The following is a 17,575-nucleotide window of genomic DNA, read 5'->3' as shown; positions in this document are numbered from 1 at the left end:
GACGACAGGCTTCCATTTTACACCTCAATCACATTGTGTTAGCACACGCTTATCCGCCCGCCGGCCAGAATTGAAAGGGAACTAAAGAAAAAAAAAAGTCCCTGAGATAGGGCCTGCAAAGCCTGAGCAATTTCAGCTGCCATAAAGGCGCTCTAATAGTGGGAAGCCTGTCACGCTAAAAAGGTGCTGCTACACGGCGCTCTGTCCGTTCCTCAAGTGAAGTGAAGTGCGACTGGGCCGCTATTGTGCGCTCCCATGCTCCGATAAGGCCTGTCACAATTACATGACAGTTTTCTATTCTCCAAATTCTATTCTGTTATATTTACAGATAAAAAGGGTCTTCAGTGGGGGCTTTCCAGTCTCTGTCTCCCTTTTTAAACCATTCACTGGCCAGTCTTCACTTCCTTCTGTCTTCACTGTCTCCTGTCTTCACTTCTGTCTTCACTTCTGTCTTCACTTCCTTCTGTCTTCACTGTCTCCTGTCTTCACTTCTGTCTTCACTTCTGTCGTTACTTCCTTCTGTCTTCACTGTCTTCTGTCTTCACTTCCTTCTGTCTTTACTGTCTCTCGTCTTCACTGTCTCCTGTCTTCACTTCTGTCTTCATTTCTGTCTTCACTTCCTTCTGTCTTCACTGTCTCCTGTCTTCACTTCTGTCTTCACTTCTGTTGTTACTTCCTTCTGTCTTCACTGTCTTCTGTCTTCACTGTCTCCTGTCTTTACTGTCTCCCGTCTTCACTTCCTTCTGTCTTCACTGTCTCCTGTCTTCACATCTGTCTTCACTTCTGTCTTCACTGTCTTCTGTCTTCACTGTCTTCTGTCTTCACTGTCTTCTGTCTTCACTGTCTTCTGTCTTCACTGTCTCCTGACTTTACTGTCTCCCGTCTTCACTTCCTTCTGTCTTCACTGTCTTCTGTCTTCACTTCCTTCTGTCTTCACTGTCTCCTGTCTTTACTGTCTCTCGTCTTCACTGTCTTCTGTCTTCACTGTCTTCTGTCTTCACTTCCTTCTGTCTTCACTGTCTCCTGTCTTTACTGTCTCCCATCTTCACTGTCTTCCATCTTCACTTCCATCATATCCCTAAATTCACATATCAAACATTTTAATGGCCATGTACATATAAAGGAAAAGAGAGAGAGAGTTTTACAAAAGCAATCAGAGAAGAGTGAAGGGACGCGAGAGTGTGAAGTAGCTCGAGTCAAGGCATTTTTAACTCGACTGTGCCGAACACAGACTGCTTCATTATCTAGCAGGCCTAGCGGCACAGCAGTCCCTGTAATGCTGAGTGATGTTTAAATTAGTTTACAATTTGGCCTGCTCCTAGCCTAGGACAGATCTTAAACGAAGGCGCTCAGAAATGTCAGGCGCACTCCTAACCACCGTAACAAATTGTTGCCCGCACGCTGCACGCACCTAATGACTTCAAATTAGCTCCCGCGCGAGGCCCTGACAGTTGGTTACGACGGTTAGCAACACAGCCGCTGTATCATGAGCGCTAAATTGCTTCGCAGCTCTCTCGGGGAGAAACGGAGACCTTCATCAATTTGATTAAAAAAAATTACTGTAGCATAGGAAGCAGCGAGGCAGGCGAACTTGTGTGCTGACAACACGACAGCCACGAGAGCACATCTATACACACTCAGAGGCTGCGAACGGAAAAGGTTAAAAAACTGTTCGCTTAGCTTGGGTCCGTTTTGGAGGAAGAGATGTGTGTGTGTGTGTGTGTGTGTGTGAGAGAGAGAGAGAGACAGAGAGAGAGAGAGAGACAGAGAGTGGGGTTACCATTCTATTTAGCTGAAAGGTTTATCATCTTGAGAATGTGTGTGTGTGTGTTTGTGTATACGTGCATACACACTGCTCTCTGTGTGAGAGAACCTGGATAGAGGGTCACTGACACTTTTTTCTCGATCAGATCTCTGTATCAGGTTCCTTTTCCTTTCACTGTCGGAGGAAGGCGTGAGGCTGGAGATGAGAGCAGCAGGATACGGCGGACTCGAGCACAACTCGAATTGCCTGCTGACTTCCTGTCATGCAGTCAGCGCTCTTCTGCTGAGCAATCACTCCCAGTCCAGTGTGCACACACACACACACACACACACACACACAAACCCACATACACACGGTGAACATGTGCCATCTGAGTCTTCACTTACCACTCTGAACAAACTCATGTCTACGAAATGGACAAACTGATGTAGACGTTCTCTCTCTCTCTCTCTCTCTCTCTCCCTGCCTCTCTCTGTCACTCACACACACACACACACACACACACACACACACACACACACACACACACGCACACACACACACGGTGAACATGTGCCATCTGAGTCTTCACTTAACACTCTGAACAAACTCGTGTCTACGAAGTGGACAAACTGATGTAGATGTTTCTCTCTTTCTCTCTTTCTCTCTCTCTCTCTCTCTCTCTCTCACACACACACACACACACACACACACTCCCTAAAACCTCCCGAAACCCTTGTTCTCTTCACAGAACTAAAATATTGATTATTTAAAGTGTCATGTATACAGTAACTATCAGAATAATTTCTTTCTTATAAACATTTCCCCTGCTCAGGCTCAGGACCTCTGACCACCAGGGGGCCCTATCATTTTTTTTAAAATAGATACTCAAACCACCAGCACACAAAGTTTGCCAGTCAAAAAATCCCACAGATCCAAAAACACAGGTAAAAAATAAACAGTTGTACATTGTCACATTCAGAATCAGAAAAAGCTGCTAAGTGCAAATTCAGAGCAGTATCTAGTTTTAGCTAGTATCTAGTATCCAATTGCTTTTAGTTCAATATAATGTGAACTTATTATCAGAACAAAATCTTTCTCCGCTTGACCTAAAACGCAGTTCCAGTTACCAAAAAAAAACCCCACAAACGCTTTATGGAATGAATCAGTGATGCATCATCGTGATCAAACCCCACCTTTATTTTTAAAATGACGCTCTGGTCCAGATGAAAATTCAAACCTCCTACAGTTATATACAACACATAATGTGTCCTGCTTTCCAGAAAAAGTGGACAAGGGAGACAGGAAGAGGAGACGTAGATGGCCATCCTATGTGTTTTGGCTGCAGCACCATGTCTTTTTGCTCATGGATGGAATCAGATCCAGTCTGCAGGGCAAGCCTGGAGCAATCTGGCACTGATCCAAGGACACAAAAGTCTGCTCTCACCTGTGTGTGTGTGCTCGGTGCCTGAGACCCGACGCCTCAATGCGCATTGTGAGGTTAGACGGAAGTGGTAACTGTCTAAGACATTCAAGAAATGGAATGGAATTAAATCTGTCAAGAATAAAAAAAACAAAACAAATGAATAAACACATAAACATCTAATCCTCTGACCTTTCTATAGACCACCGTTCATCTGTAGGCTGCTAACTGCTTCCCATCAAAAGAGCAGCACGTAAAACTCGGCTCGCCAGAGATTAAATGCAAAAAGACTGCCTTTGTTAAAGAGATCAGTGAAAATTCCTCATTCTGCCAGCTCGAGATGAGCAATAAAGCAGTGGCCAGAGAGGGGGTGGTGTGCGGGGGTGTAGTGAGATCGGGAGGGCCACTTGTCTCAATCATGGTCACCGGAGCCATTACTGCTCATGGGTAATGTTGTCCTTTCAGTCCTCTCAGCAGCTCTGAAGCTAAGGTGAGCAGGCAGGAGAAAATGCACCATGTCTGCTGCTTTAGAGTTCTAGGTGTTGTGCGTGGAGGAATTAAGCTGAAACTAAACAAATTGATCTTATTTCCTCTGTGCTGTCAAACAGAGAGAGAGAGAGAGAGAGAGAGAGAGAGAGAGAGAGAGAGAGGAGAGAAAGAGAGATACTACACTGACTACAATGGCAAGATTTTTTATTTTTCCTTTCTATTTTGAAGAAATCACGGCTTTAATCATGGCAATAAAGTACATTATAATTAAATTGAAAATTGAGAGACAGACAGAAAGAGAGACAGAGATAGAAAGAGGGAGAGAGAGAGAGAGTGACAACATGACAGAGAGAGAGAGAGAGAGAGAAGAGAGAGAGAGAGAGAGAGAGAGAGAGGTGGGGTTTAAACTGCTGAGTGTGTAAGTCATGCCTGGTGTGTGTCAGTGTCTTAGACAGGCTTTATTTGACTTGTAGTGAAAACGTCTTAACAACACGTGAGGATTGTATTTTTTTTCTATAACACATACATGACATCGAAGAGCGTAGAATAGAATAAGGATAACGAACACTCTGGGGCACGTACACCGTAAACACACTTCTCTATAATCCGAACAAAATCATCCTGAAAACAGATTTAGATAAAGCGAGTTGAGACAGTGAAGCTGCACTGTGGCTGTTTATTGCTGCTGTAATGTAAGATTTTTTGGAGATGTTCCACAACAGTAAATGTTTCCCTGAACAGTTATAAATCATAAGTAACTTGCTGGGGTATCAGAGGAAAAACAGCTTCCATCACAGCAGCTTGTGGATTATTCTGTATTCAAATGATAATATTAATAGCAACAGTAGTCCAGTGTAATGCTGAACGCTTGTGAACACATGCACTTTGGTGCTCCTACCTGGGATGTGCTTGGCCCAGCCGATATTGACCACCAGTTCCCGGTCTGCCAGGTCACACAGCGTGGTCAAAGCCTTGATGTCGCTGTCAGGAACAGTCGGGTCCGGCATGGCATAGATCTTCTCAGGCTCGGCAACCAGCAAGTGTGACACGATCTTATTATCTGCAAGGCAGCCAAAGGGGACTGTATTTGAACACCAAGGAGAAAACACAAGAAAAGAATAGGATTATACGAGCGCGATCACAAAGAAATGCCATTGTTCATCAGCAAGTAGTTCAGCAGCTCAACAGGAACTATTGACAAGGCTGTTCTTCCTCGAGAAGAGACCGATCGAGTCGTTAAAACCACGGCGAGTTTTCTTTTCTGAATGAATGCTCGCCCTCATTCGCTCTGACACAAAATTGAACTACAAGCCTTTTTTTTTCCTGCAGGTGCTGACATTTGAATGGATTTTATCTTTCTGTTAAAAGTCTATCTATCTTTTTTTTTTTTTCTTAAAGTGATTTGTTACACAATAGGACACTGGATATTGTGATAACGTTAACAAGTGATCAAATGACAGTTGTTCTATTAATTTAGTGTTTAATCTTCTTCGTGATAAAGATAAAAGAAAGACGGAGCCCGAAACTGAACACGGTTATTCTAATAATCAAAATAAAATACGATTTTATGCGAAATTGCTGACGTGCGAAATTTGAACATAGAGACAACATATCACTAAATTAAACCCCTGCTCTTTATATAAAAGAGGAGAAGAGAGAGATAAAAAGAAAAAGGACAGAAGAAGGGGAGGTGAATCAATTGGCCTAGTCTCTTCAGCCCGGGGAGAGAGAGAGAGAGAGAGAGAGAGAGAGAGAGAGATGTGCTATCTCTAGGTAAATCTTATTTAATGTTTCCCTAATTAGAATCAATGCAACCCAATTTCCAAAGCCCTATGCCTTTGTTATGTGCAAATAATCGATCAGGAAGGCTGTGGCCATGCTCATCCCCCAGCTCCCTCCCCATCTGTTTATTGAAGGGAGGGGAGTGTAAGGCAACACGCGACACCAGACATACACAACACACGACAACACTCTCATATGCACTGCCGACAGAACGAATGTAATCGCTGTGCTTTAAATCTACAGCAGGATCAAAGCTGTGCTATAAATTTGATCGTGATTACTCAGATCATTGTCACACTTCAAACCATTCAGGGTTTGGAATTTACAACCCTGAACAGAACAAAAAAAACTTACATTTAATAGAAAAAGGTATCAGAATTAAGAAATAAAAGCCAACAGAATACTAGTGTGTGTGAGAATAAGCTGTGAAGTAGAGATGAAAATAAACCTATCCCTAGCGGGGGGGTTGGGGATCAACAGGATTAGACGGAAGGTTATTCCATGCCCCCGTGTTTCCAATATGATTTCTGTGGCTGTAATAATTGTGATTATTTCTGCTGCTATTACGCATAAAAGCATATTGTGTTCCAGAAGAATATGCTAGCATTAAGTAAAAAGGCTTTAGGGCCAAATCTGTTAAGCGCTGCAGTGCTGTGTGTTTGCCGAGCAGTCAGACTGCGAGGAAGAGCCGGTGTTTCGGGTTTGATGTCTTTGCCAGATTGGATTTAATCCGGATTAGGTCTCTCTCTCTCTCTCTCTCTCTCTCTCTCTCTCTCTCTCTCTCTCTCTCTGACATACACACACACACTATAGATATTCACTGTACACACAAACACATCGTCTCCTTGTCTGCTGGTTCTATCACATCTGTGTGTCTTTATCTTTTTACAGTACAAACAATAATGCTGTAATGCATCAATAAGAATATATATACTGTATATATATACATTATATTTCTTTATGAATGTGCATTTTTTCTCATCACTAGAACTTTCTTGCAGTTACTGATTCTGAGAAGGACATTCTATAATAAATAACTGAATCATCTTTGAATTCATTATATTTTCTATGTAGTTACGACAGAGGCTTACATGGCTTTTTGGGTGGCAGAGCCAGCTGTGGGTTCAGATAGGGACTGTTCTCTGCATCTATCCGACGTTTGTATTTCTGTCTGCCGCCGCGCACTCTGTCCAGCCGCACTCCTAAAAGACACAGACACAAATAACAAGGAAACACATTATATCTCTGTGTTACATCTGTCATTCCTCTCATCTAATAGATCAGGTACAAAGAGCTGAGGGATCCCCTCTGTGTTGATGTAGTTAGTTAAGACTGTGCTACATGTGTTCTGTAGTATTGTTTTTAACAGAATCTTGCAGTTAGGGCTGCACTGTCACTTTAAAAGAATTGAGGGCAATGAAGAGCAAGCATTGGGTTAAACCCAACTGAGCAGCAGCTGTCAGTGGCCATTTCAGAGCCGTGGACAGGAGATGGCCAGCTGCTGACAGATAGGGCCACGACCGCTCTCTCCACGTGACGTCCGGACACACACCTGCCCATCTCCCACCACCTCACACTGACTCGCGTGATTGTCACCATGTCAGATAGTGTGTGTGTGTGTATAAATATGTGTGTGTGTGTGTGAGTGTGTGTGTGAGAGAGAGAGACTGCAAGAAGCCACAAGAAACATTCAGGATGTGAGCAACTAATTATTGAGTTTTGAAGTATTTCACATTCTGCCTCCAATTATTACACCAGTAATTGTAAATAAATATCAATGCTCAGGAAATTAAAAGTGGATTATATTTTTCCTGCCTGCACCATAATGAAAGCTAGAAAATTCCCTGTCTGTTTAGTGTTTATAAAATACACCGAATTAAGACTTGATTAAAGAAATATTCAGAATTTTAAAGGACCTTGGTATCGCACATGGAATCCTGGGAGTTTGGTTGTAAATTCCTGTCTTTCCACATCCCTTAAATCTGTCCCCGAAAGACCGATTGGAAATGCAGTAGCATGTCTCCACAGACAGCCGTCCTTTCTACACTCTTTCCTCCTCATAGTTTTCCTCCCATCAGTCTAAGTAACTGTCAATACTCTGTCCCACATCTACACCATGAAGGGCCAGTAATTCACTGAGGTGCAAAAGATTCTCCCTTTTTTTTTTTCCCTTTTCTCTCTCTTCCTTTCATCGGCTGATGTGGCCTGTCCTCTGCTTTTAATTAATTGACATACAAAAAGAGCCTTAATTTAATTATGTAAAGCTCCCTAGAGGCGTTTCTCTGGAAAACTCCAAAAAAGTGGACAAGGAAGGGTTTGATGATGACAAAATGAGAAGACGTATGATATAATGTAGGTGAATTTAGAGTTTGCATGTAGAATAGGTTTGTAGGTTCAGAATAGCTAGTAGCTTTGGTATTCCAATGAAGAGAAATGTCTGGAACATTTGACTCCGCCCCCCTGTAAATCACGTGCTGTGATTAACATTAATACACCAACTGAGGGAATATCTTTTTTTTATAAGAAACAAAGGTGTTCATGCTGTATATTTTAGACACTGAATAAAGGTCAGTGAATATTTTGTGTGCTTTGTTGTGGTTGGAAAACAGCTACTCTGCTTTGGGACATAACATAATGAACAGTAATTATCTCTGCCCTTGTCAAGGCTGTGTCATTTACTGAGAATGTCCAGAGGATGAGAGATTCTTGATGCACACACACACACACACACACACACACACACACACACACACACACATATTTGCATTAGCACACAAAAATACATGTACGATTTGAAAAAGATGGGAACAAGCTGCCATAATTGGACCAGAATTTGTCACTGTTGGACAGTGTAGAAAGTTTATTGTGTTAATTTGCTGCTAGCATTGGCCTCTCCTCACTCATAACAACATCACCTGCAGCCTCGTGCTACATCTTATCTCTCCCTCCCCTCCTGCAAGCCCCTCATCTACCGCCTGGCTAATGCTGTCCAGATTTATGGGGCTTTTATTAGCCTGGTCGGATTACTGACAGTCCGGTCCGAGTTTACTGCAACACCTCGTCGCCTCAAACAGCTTGAGAGTGAACAGTGAGGAAAGCAACTCTTTGTACAACAAAGAACGTAAAAAACACGCTTGGCTGTGACCGGTCAAACTTTCTTAACGCTATCCATACGATCATGATGGAGTTTTGGGGTTTGGGTTGAAACGCTGGCATTTCGTCAGCACAAACAGGAAGTGACATACGGGTTTAGAGCTTCACTGTGGAATTAAGAAGAGCTGAATATAGAGCATTTGTGTGCATGGTGCGTGAAGGCAGAAGGCTGTAATTCCTGTCTCGTTGCGTCTCTGTAGTTATTCGATTCGCTAGTGGAAAATGAGTGATTGTCTTACATCGCTTGCACTGGAGGCTTCTACTTCCCCAGACAGAAAGGCTTATTCCGTAGCTCTGCTTTCATTTCTCCGTGGCCTCAAACTCAAGGCCATGACAAACAGGTGCCTCAGACAGCCGAAAGTGAGGTAAACCTTACCGTAAAGGAACATATGCAGCAATGCATGCACGTGTCTTGTGGCTCGCTGTTATCGGTCTGTGACTATAAAGCAAGCAGGCGCCGTGCTGCACATGTTCCACTACTGCTAGATTGGGTTACATGTACACGTGTGGACACAAAAGGCTGCCGTCTGCTTGTCTGACTGTGTATCCATGAGCTGGTGTAAAGTGGCATTGACAAATGCTTCATAGCCTGCATGCTGCCAAAGCTGCCCTGTGCCCACTATGTCAATAAGGACAGGACCATAAACAGTGTGAAGTACTATACATGAGTTTGGACTGATTTTACTTCCCATTTAAATGTTGATGAATCCTCTAAGGGCACAGAGACAGACATCTGAACCCTCCATAATACGTATAAGAAGAAACCTTCGCTACATATAAATGCTCACTGCTTTTTAAAAATGCGACATCTTTATACTGTAGAAAGAGCTGTTTTGTTCACTTCATGTCTTGTGTTCATGTCTAGGATCTCTTTTCCATCAGGGTAAATCCACACCACATTACAAGCCTCTTTCCCTTTTTAATTACGCTCGCAGACATGCGTCTTCTTTAGAGGTGCGAACGTGGGATATTTTTTTTATTTTTGCCTCATTTTAAATGATCCACCTTTTTCTCCCTTTATGAGAGCCACACAGATGACCATAAACATCTTACGAGGCTTGTTTTGAATTTCATAGCTGGCGTGGAATCCTGTGAGCCGTCTGCAAGCGTTTTTACAGGGAAGTGTTTGCGAAGTAATCAAGTCACCGGCAGGTTTGTCTGTTTCCAAAAAAAAAAAAAAAAAGGCAGCTAATACACTAATACATTCGGCATGGTCAGAGACCTATTACGTCAGGGGCTGGGTGTCAGGAAAGAGAAAACACGATGGGATTAAATACGAAGTGAATGAAAGAGATATTCTGAGAGAAATATCACGAGCATTTCTTAAATAGACAGCCGTGTGATCAATATCATAAATCTTTTCTTCTATTGAAGGGCAGCCATCTTCTTCAGTTACTGCAGTTACTGTAACCAAACCAATTTATGTCTTTCTGGGAAATAAAAAGACCCCCCACCCATAATAAAACCGGTCCTACAGCTATCGTAGCGCACAAAATATATCAGAAAATATTTTATTACCGGCTAAAAGATTTGACAGGCCAGAGTATGGATTAAATACTATTTGCCTTTGGCAGTATTTCAATAGCCTGCCTTAAATATAACTATATCTGCTATAGCTGTAGTGGCCTCTAAACCATCTTTGAAATAGCGTGTAGGCCTAAGGCTATAGAATAAATGAGTTGCTATCTGCTAAATTATGATGTAATGGATATTTATGAGTAACAATAAAATAAGACAGTATTTTGCAGGGCAGCGGCTTGATTAGGTTATTAGCGAGCGCGAGCTGTTCTCGGTGAACACAGCGACGGAGCTCGGCGTGAATCACAGCAAAACATCCCACAAACCAGAGAGACCTTTTTGAGGCTCAGAAGCTATTTGTTTACATTTTTTTTTTTAATTCCATCATTTCGAGAAGAAATTTTGAGACAGAGTAAAAATGATAGAATTAGTAAAAAACAAACAAAAACAAAGTGTGCATTACCTGAATGTGTAATATATAATAATATAGCCATAAAAAGTCTCTCAATAATATCTCTCCATTAAAAAGTTTAAAATCGAAAGTTATTAATCAAGGGCATTTCACTACTTTGACACTATTTTGAAATTGCAAGCGATTTTTTATTTATTTATTTTTGACATATCAATTTATTTTCCGCAATTTATCACCAGAGGATTTGAAAACCAGTAACGCTTTTGGGTGCAAAATAACTAACTTTTCAACTGTCTAGATAAAAAAAAAAGGTGAGGTGAATCTGGTGCTAGAACGCAATCTCAGGTCAGGCAGAATGAAAGGTATGTGTGTACGTGTGTGTGTGTGTGTGTGTGTGTGTGTGTGTGCGTGCGTTATATACATGCCTTCCATTACTGCCTGGCTTAAAATAGCCTTGGCTACATTAAACTTTACCACATCTGTCTTTCCATTATTCTATCCGTGTATACTCAGCCATCCATCTGAGCAAAGTTGTAGCTAGGTGTTATGTGAAATCAAAGCAAACACATCCTACAAACTCCTACACAAACTCACACACACACACACCTTCAAAGACAAACCCATAGCCTTGAAAAGGATTTGAGTCGAGCCAGGAGTTAAGCCTGCTAGATTACTGGTTCACTATAAAAAGGAAACAGAGCAGGAAGGCTTTCTGGGAAGACGCTGCGGACTTCACATGGGGGTCCAAGAGATGAGGAGAAAAGAAAGGAGGAAGGGAAATAAGGGGACGTCTACATAAAAATCTGCATTACGCAGCTAATATTTTTGCCTGTGTTTGAGGAAAACGTGCAAAGAACACAACTCCTGGCTAACAGTAATAGTCCGAAGGTGATAAATAATGTTACACCTTACGTTCAGAAGTCATTAGAACATTTCTAAGAATCAGGCGAGGATGGTTTTGTATGTATCAAGCCAGTCTGTTCAGCAGCATAAATTCCCCCCAGCATGTTTTGACACTTCTTAGAAGGGAACCAAATTGTTTTGTTGTGTTTTTTCTTTTTTTTTTTTTTCACAGACGCATTCACAAGCTCCCTGATTGTGCCAACGTGCAGCTCACTGTGCAAGCTTTTATTAGGCCCAAACTGTGCGGTTCCAGCTGAGAAGAAAACAAAGCATGTGGTGAGAGTCGTGGCTCAGTGTGTGTCGGGGATCACCCCTCCTTTTCCGAGAGGAAGAGTGGAGCAGCGGCGGCAAACCACCAGTGTTTCCACCTCCCATGCAAATGGGCCAGGAACAAATGAATATGGGCAAGCAACTGGTCTGTGGGTTGCCAGATCTCCTGAGTCTGCTGAGTTATTAAATTTACACATGGAGAGAGAGAGAGAGAGAGAGAGAGAGAGAGAGAGAGAGAGAGAGAGAGAGACCATTGTCTCAATCGTCCTGTCTCACACAAATGCAACACAGTTAATGACAAAAAAATGCACTCCAGTTCATGCAGATAATTTCATTCTATTAAAAGAGTTTTCTGCTGGTAAATTCTCCCAAACACAGTCAGTCCACTCCTTCATTTCTGCTGTAACACAATTACACACAGAGGAAAATATTGACAGCATTTGTCTTGCACAGCTTCTATGGGTTCAGAAGTTCTGCTTATAAATTTCTGCAGATTTTTACAAGTTCTCCCACACACACACACACACACGCACACAAACACACACACACAAACAAACACACTGTGCAAAGGGTTGCTTTGAATTTCTTGACTGTATGGTGAAAGATTTTCTCTCGTACCCGGCTTAGCCTTTGATGAGGATTTGCATCCTGAGAAAATGTGCTGACCACCGGCGAGTAAACAGACGTGACTATGTTGTCTAATAAGCCAGGTGTGTGTGTGTGTGTGTGTGTGTGTGTGTGTGTGTGGTGTTTCAGGCTCATCAAACAGCACTGTTCAGCTCAAAAGCAAATCCATACCAGGACGTCACAGAGAAATTCATACACCACACCTACACACATCGCATCAGTGCGAGCGTTCACCCGGCACTCACCTAAAAATAGACATTTGCGAAACACAACGCTAACTGCCGTGAACCTGTCAGTTCTCTGTGAAAGCACTGATTGAGCTGAAAGCCTTGTGAAGAAAGCGTTCACTAACTGTTCACTACTCTACCAATATAACTGCAGGAGGAGAGAATCTGAACGCTTTCCAGTGATTTTTCCACTGATTTAGTTGATCCTGGAGTAGTGGATTAACAGTCCCATCTGTAGCACTTCCTCAAATCAGAGGTGTCTTTACAACTGATCGATACTCTGTGCCTGATTTTTGTGTTTAAATAAAAAATATAAGTATATTGCATGTTCTCTACGTGCATCAAGGGTTTCCTCTGGGTTGTCCCGTTTCCTCCTGCAGTCCAAGTCTAGATTGCTGAAATGATATGATTGACAGTTTTTGTGTAGTGACACATTACCAATATGATAATATATGAAGGATTAGCGTCTCCTGAGTGAACCAATAAAACAAACGACAAGGACAACAAACCCCTTTGCCCTATCCTTTATCTCCCAGTTCAATCACAGTATATTAATCATGGACGGTTGTGTGTTCATGTATGCGGAAGAGGGCAGGAGACAGAAGATGAAAGAAGCAACTGTTCTCTGTGTTACACCAGAGAAAGTATAGAGACAATATATGTATTATAAATCTGAGCAATCATTAATACTACTACTACTACTACTACTACTACTACTACTACTACTACTAATAATAATAATAACAATAATAGAACACAAAGTGACTTCAGTACAAATTCAGATTTTTCAGATTCAGATTCAGAAATCTTCTGTGATTTTCTTGTGATTGTTGCAGCCAATTATTATTAGGTTTTGCGGCAACTTTTTTTTTATTTGCGATTTTTGTCCTTTTTCTATAGTACTCATGTTGGTTTTTGGCTGAATGTGCATTGTGATGAGGTCACATGTCACTTCGCAGCCCAAATCTGTGATAATTTTATTTTTGCTTTTATTTCCCCAATTGTGAACATTTTTTTGAAATCCTTGAGATTCAACTGTTTTGTTGAATTTTCGCACTGAACTCCTCACTAGACTCTGAACACACATCTCTCTGTGTACCATTTATCTTTTAGTATCACCTTCTCCACTCTTCTTTTACAAAAGAAAGCACAGTGGTCCTGATTACCTGAATCCTCCAGCCCCCTTACTTACTTACACACACACACACACACACACACACACACACACACACACACACACACACACACACACACACACACACCTTAATAAAGAGTCATTTGTACAAGCTCATTTATTTTCCTGAAAATGAACTCACTTTCTCTCCTGATTAATGATTTTAATCTAAATGAAGCAAATTAAAAATTGAAAATTATACTTCCAAAGCTCACAAGAAAAGGAGGAGGAGGGGCCAAAATGAGAAAAACGACCGTTCTAGTTAACAAATGAGCCTTCATATATTAATAGATGACCACCGTGGAGGATAAGGAAGTGTCCAGCTGCAACAATACAGCGGACAAAAAAGAGTACCAGAAGAACGAAGAAGAACCAAAAATGTGCAAAATTGCTCGTGTCCTCAGAGAGATATCTTTCTTAATTATTATGTCAAGGTCTGTCTGTAACCTCTAACTCTTCAAGGAATATGAATAGAACTCTAGAAAAATAAATAGAGCAGTTGGAAACAATAGAAAATCCCATACCGGTGGTGTAGTGTATCTGAGCTCATATGGTGATTGGGCACTTGACTGATGTTGACAAATTTGGTGTGATCCTTTGGCACATGCGCTCCAGCAGACGGCTGGTCGCTTCCTCTATGGGGTGTCGATGGCAAGCTGTCAAATGCCCATGCGACTTAATAGACAAAGTGATGAACGGCGATCATTTAGGGGTGCAAGAACATTGCTGAGAGCCGATATCAGGATGGAGTTTGATAGGATCACCATTGGATTTCTTCCACTTCAAACCGCTCCGGATGGTGCATACTGGACACTGAAGTATCGACTCTGAAGAGAAATTGAGCGGCCTGTGCTTTTGTTGTGGGGGTGACATAAACAAAGACGATAATCAGATGAAGAGCAACACACACACACACACACACACACACACGCAGGAGGCTGGAATCTTTCAGGACTCTATGCTGCCTGGGTAGTGGCCTGTGTATAAACACGTATACACACATACACATAGACACACATACGGACACACACATAGACACAAATACACACTTAGACACAAATACACACATATACACACTGTCCCTGGCTCGGGCTTGGCTCGGTTCAGTGCCGCTGTTATGAGACCTTGAGGCATAACGGGCCCTTTTTATGAAACCCCATTCTTCATCCTGGAGCCCAATCAGAGAAGGCCACTGAAATTTAAGGGCGCCGCTGAGCCGTGATGGAATGACAAGTGAATGATTGAAATGTTAGGAGTCATAATTGGAAACATGGCTCTATCTTATGGGATTCTTCTTCTTCTTCTTCTGCACTAAAACTGAACCATAGACATACGGTCTATGTGAAACCTGATCAGACCGTTTTTCACTCAGACAAAGAGAGATGAGTCCAATCAGCCTGATGGTGGCGCTATAGCGTCATTCTTTTTTCTTCTTTCTTTCCTCCTGATTTCTTGTAATGATTTCTTCTTCCTCCTCCTCTTCTTCTTATTCTTCCGATTCTTTTGTCATTTCTCCTGTGTTGTATGTATTGTATATGCTTTGATGTATGAAACTCTTCCTTTATGTTAAACTAGTTGTGCTGCTGTCTTTAAATAAATAGATAAATAAATCATTTTAAATGTATTTTCAGACCCAATAATAAGATCAATATTCATCTAAGCATAACGCCTCTTTCAGACATCCTACAACACAAACAGTGTAGTCACTGCTTTATTTAGAAATAGGGTTAAATTTTAAAACACTGGCAAACTCCAAGAGACGGTGAGGTGTTAAAAGGCGCATGCAGCAGCATGGCCTCAGCGGGAAGTGCTCTGAGCTGTGATTGGGCCTGACGCTGGTCTGGCGGAGAGCAGATCAGTAAAGTGTGCGCTGTGCTGTGTGCGCCCGTGCCGTGCCGTGCCTCTCCTCTCCTGGCCATTTGATTACAGGGGAGATGGAGAGCATTCCCCTCCTCTACACATACTTCCCCATCAAACAGGGACAAATGAGACAGTGCTGCCCCTGCAAAGCGAGCCTACAATCTGTCAAAGTACAATGCAATTGAGGGCTGATGCAACGCCACTTCTCTTTCTCTCCCAGCATATCTCCGTCTTTCCCTCTTTCTCTAGCCTGCTGTGTTTTGCTGGTTAAATGTTTAAACCAGGATCTCAGTGTCAGAGTGTGTGAAGAGTGTGTAGCAGTCACAGCAACATGAATCTGAATATACACAAAGGGTCTATCGAGGATGGCGTAGTTAAGCCCATTAATATAATTAACATTAGTGCTAATCAGCTCGTGTGACCTAATTTTCATAAGGCTAATGTTGTTTATAGCTTCACTTTTTAATCATCCAACACCTCCATCACTCTCTCTATATCTTACACACACACACACACACACACACACACACACTATACTAACAAATGACATATATTTTAATATCTTAGTGGGGACCAAATGACCTCGTTAGGACCTCGGCAGACCTCCATGAGACATTTTTATTTTATTTTAATTTAAATTTAATTAGTTCATTTTTATCTTATTTTTGCAGCCAGAAGCTTCTTTAGTTTATAGTATTCACAGAAATTATCAATCAAATCAGGCTGTTTAGTAAAATATTAGAGAATAAATCATAATGATTTCTGTTGATCTCTGCTGTAGCTTTCCAAACTTTCTTCACAACTAAAAAAGGAAAAAAAAATTTACATTTTTTTTAAATAAAAATTATTTTAATTAGTTTTTTACTTCCAAAAACAACAATCCTGCATACATTTATGTTTTCTGTCAGGAATATTATTATATTTATTTTATTGATGTGAAATATTTTGCTTATGAACATATTTTTAATTTTAGTTTAAATTTAATTTGCATATTACAATGTCATATACACATGTGCTCCTATAGATGGCTCATTTCCTTTTTTTTTAAACTTTAGAAGTTAGAACAAAATCTTTATAAACTTTAGTCTTTAGAAATTCAAATCACATGCAATTTATTTAAAAATAGGAAACAAAAAATCTATAAATAATAAAAATAATGTGTGGATTTTTAAAATGGCAAAATAAATAGCTTCATGAACATCAGCTGAAGCGGAAGCTACTTTGTGATCTGTATGCCTGCGAAGCCTCTCTGCACACACACACACACACACACACACACACACACACACACACACACACACACACACACACACACACACATTCCTTCCTGACATGCCAACAAACCCTAACTAAGGTATGAGTGATACCAGAGAGAGGCACATGACTGATCATCCAGTAGAAGTGTTGCATGGGGAAGAGTGTGTGTATGTTGGATGATTGCGTGTGTTTTGTGAGTTTGTGGAGTGTTCTGTAAAACCCACAGCTTGCAGGTTTCATGTCCTGGTCTGTCTCATGTAGCAAACTTTTGAAGAAAGTTTTTCACAAACTCTATAAGCTCTTAATGATTCTAAAAAAACCCTCTAAATGCTCAGCAGCCAGCAGTGACATGGCTTTTTGTGGCAGGTAATAGTCTATCAGGAGCTGGGAGATTGGTAATGGCGTGGGCCTTGGCACAGCAGGTACAGCGCTAGCAGGCAATTGGGTGACTGTGACGCTGGCTCTCTGGCTAATGGAGGGCGATCCGATTGGGGGGAAGTGAGACAGAGGAGGGAGGGAGGGATGAGAGAGTGCGACGCTGCTAGGGGGTGGGCCACTCTGGTTAATATGAAGCAGGTCGAAGGCTGATGGGGTTATGAGCAGTACACCTGCAGGCTTCTACAGTCCTGGTTGTGCAAGAGAAGCGGGTAATTACTGTCGTTCAGAGCCCTGTGTGTTTGCCCAACCTTTTATACTTTTTCTACTACTACATCACTTCCTGCCTGATTACAATTAA

General features: G+C 41.6%; 1 protein-coding gene across 12 annotated transcripts in view; it reads right to left on the bottom strand.

Annotated features, from left to right (window-relative positions):
- Nucleotides 1–17,575, bottom strand: part of esrrga (estrogen-related receptor gamma a) — an 81,833-nt gene that overhangs the window by 21,091 nt on the left and 43,167 nt on the right. For 11 of the 12 annotated variants that reach the window (XM_060880321.1, XM_060880317.1, XM_060880316.1 and 8 more), the window contains 2 exons: nucleotides 6,530–6,640; nucleotides 4,555–4,737 (listed from right to left, as the gene is read on the bottom strand). In XM_060880321.1, coding sequence (XP_060736304.1) covers nucleotides 4,555–4,737; nucleotides 6,530–6,640 — 294 coding nt within the window. The remainder of the gene's footprint in view (nucleotides 1–4,554; nucleotides 4,738–6,529; nucleotides 6,641–17,575) is intronic. The other variant, XM_060880314.1, reaches the window with a different exon arrangement.

Source organism: Tachysurus vachellii, chromosome 10, assembly GCF_030014155.1.
Source record: "Tachysurus vachellii isolate PV-2020 chromosome 10, HZAU_Pvac_v1, whole genome shotgun sequence".
NCBI classification, from domain to species: Eukaryota; Metazoa; Chordata; class Actinopteri; order Siluriformes; family Bagridae; genus Tachysurus; species Tachysurus vachellii.
This window is presented reverse-complemented; position numbering and strand designations above follow the sequence as displayed.